This window comes from Nothoprocta perdicaria, unplaced genomic scaffold, assembly GCF_003342845.1.
Source record: "Nothoprocta perdicaria isolate Ctin4 unplaced genomic scaffold, notPer1 scaffold_440, whole genome shotgun sequence".
NCBI lineage: Eukaryota > Metazoa > Chordata > Aves > Tinamiformes > Tinamidae > Nothoprocta > Nothoprocta perdicaria.
Genome location: NW_020455689.1, coordinates 266,056 through 267,444, shown reverse-complemented (window position 1 = coordinate 267,444; position 1,389 = coordinate 266,056). Strand labels below are relative to the sequence as shown.

The 1,389-nt window shown below is 47.5% G+C and overlaps 1 protein-coding gene across 1 annotated transcript; it reads right to left on the bottom strand.

Annotated features, from left to right (window-relative positions):
- Positions 1–251: 251 nt before the first annotated feature.
- Positions 252–1,187, bottom strand: LOC112953388 (olfactory receptor 14A16-like). The gene has a single exon (XM_026046440.1). It carries the CDS (start codon positions 1,185–1,187, stop codon positions 252–254), a length of 936 nt encoding a protein of 311 aa, XP_025902225.1.
- Between the last annotated feature and the right edge of the window lie 202 nt (positions 1,188–1,389).

Here is a 1,389-nt window from a genome sequence, read left to right as displayed (position 1 = left end):
CTTTAGGATAGAATACAGACCTACCTCAATGATTGACCGATGTGTCTAGCAGTCACCCATCATAGATCCTTCCWTGTAGTTCTGAGGCTCCTGACACAGTATAGAGTCTAAAAGTCCTTTATTAAATCAATCCTGTTTTACCCCTAATGAACTTTGAGTGTTTCTAAAAGTTAATGTCTAACTTGCTTTGTAGTCACATCCTTCATGCCACATACTCTGGTAACGAGAAGCAAATGCACATGACATTGTTGTCACTGGTGTGTAGGCTGCACCCATTGAACAATTTTCCTCAGTGCATCTTTGAGCTCCTTGTTCCTCATGCTGTAAATTAGGGGGTTCAGTGTTGGAGTCAACACTGCATAGAGAAGAGACACCACCAAATCAAGAAATGAGGAGGARACATTTGGGGGTTTCAGATGGACAAAAGCAAGAGTACTGACAAACAGGGAGACGACRAACAGGTGAGGGAGACACATGGAGAAGGCTTTATGCTGTCCCTGCTCAGAGGGGATCCTCAGCACAGCTGTGAAGATCTGCACATAGGACATCACAATGAAAACAAAACACCCRAAGACTAATGAAAGGCTAGCTACAAGAACCCCAACTTCCCGAAGGTAAGAGTTAGAGCAGGAGAGCTTGAGAATCTGGGCAATTTCACAGAAGAACTGGTTCACAGTGTTGCCTTGGCAAAATGGTAGTGAAAATGTGTTCCCTGTGTGCAGCACAGCACAGAGAAAACCACTGCCCCAGGCAGCTGCTGCCATTTTGACACAARCTCTGCTGTCCATGAGGGTCCCGTAGTGCAGAGGTCTGCAGATGGCTACAAAGCGGTCATAGGCCATGACAGTGAGAAGAGAATATTCTGCTGAGAACAGGAAGACAAGCAGAAAGACCTGGGCAGCACATCCTGAGTATGAAATGGCCCTGGTGTCCCGCAGAAAATTGGCCATAGATTTTGGGGCAGTGACAGTAATGGAGCCAAGGTCGAGGAAGGAGAGGTTGAGGAGGAAGAAGTACATGGGGGTGTGGAGATGGTGGTCACAGGCTACAGCTGTGATGATGAGGCCATTGCCCAGGAGGGCAACCAGGTAGATGCCCAGGAAGAGTGAGAAGTGCAGCAGTCTCAGCTCCCATGCGTCTGTGAATGCCAGGAGGAGGAATTCAGTGGGGGAGCTGCTGTTGGACATTTCACTCACTGCTGTCACACAGGACTGTCAAAACAGGGAAAGACAGAGACTTCTCTAAGCAAAACTTTTTCATAACCTACTCCAAACGCACACACATGGCTTCTCACAATCTCAGCAGGACTATCTTTGAGCTCCATGGTAGGTTGCACATGGTTTGCAGAAGACTTAGTCCTGACCAGTCATGCCAGAACCTCATGGACTT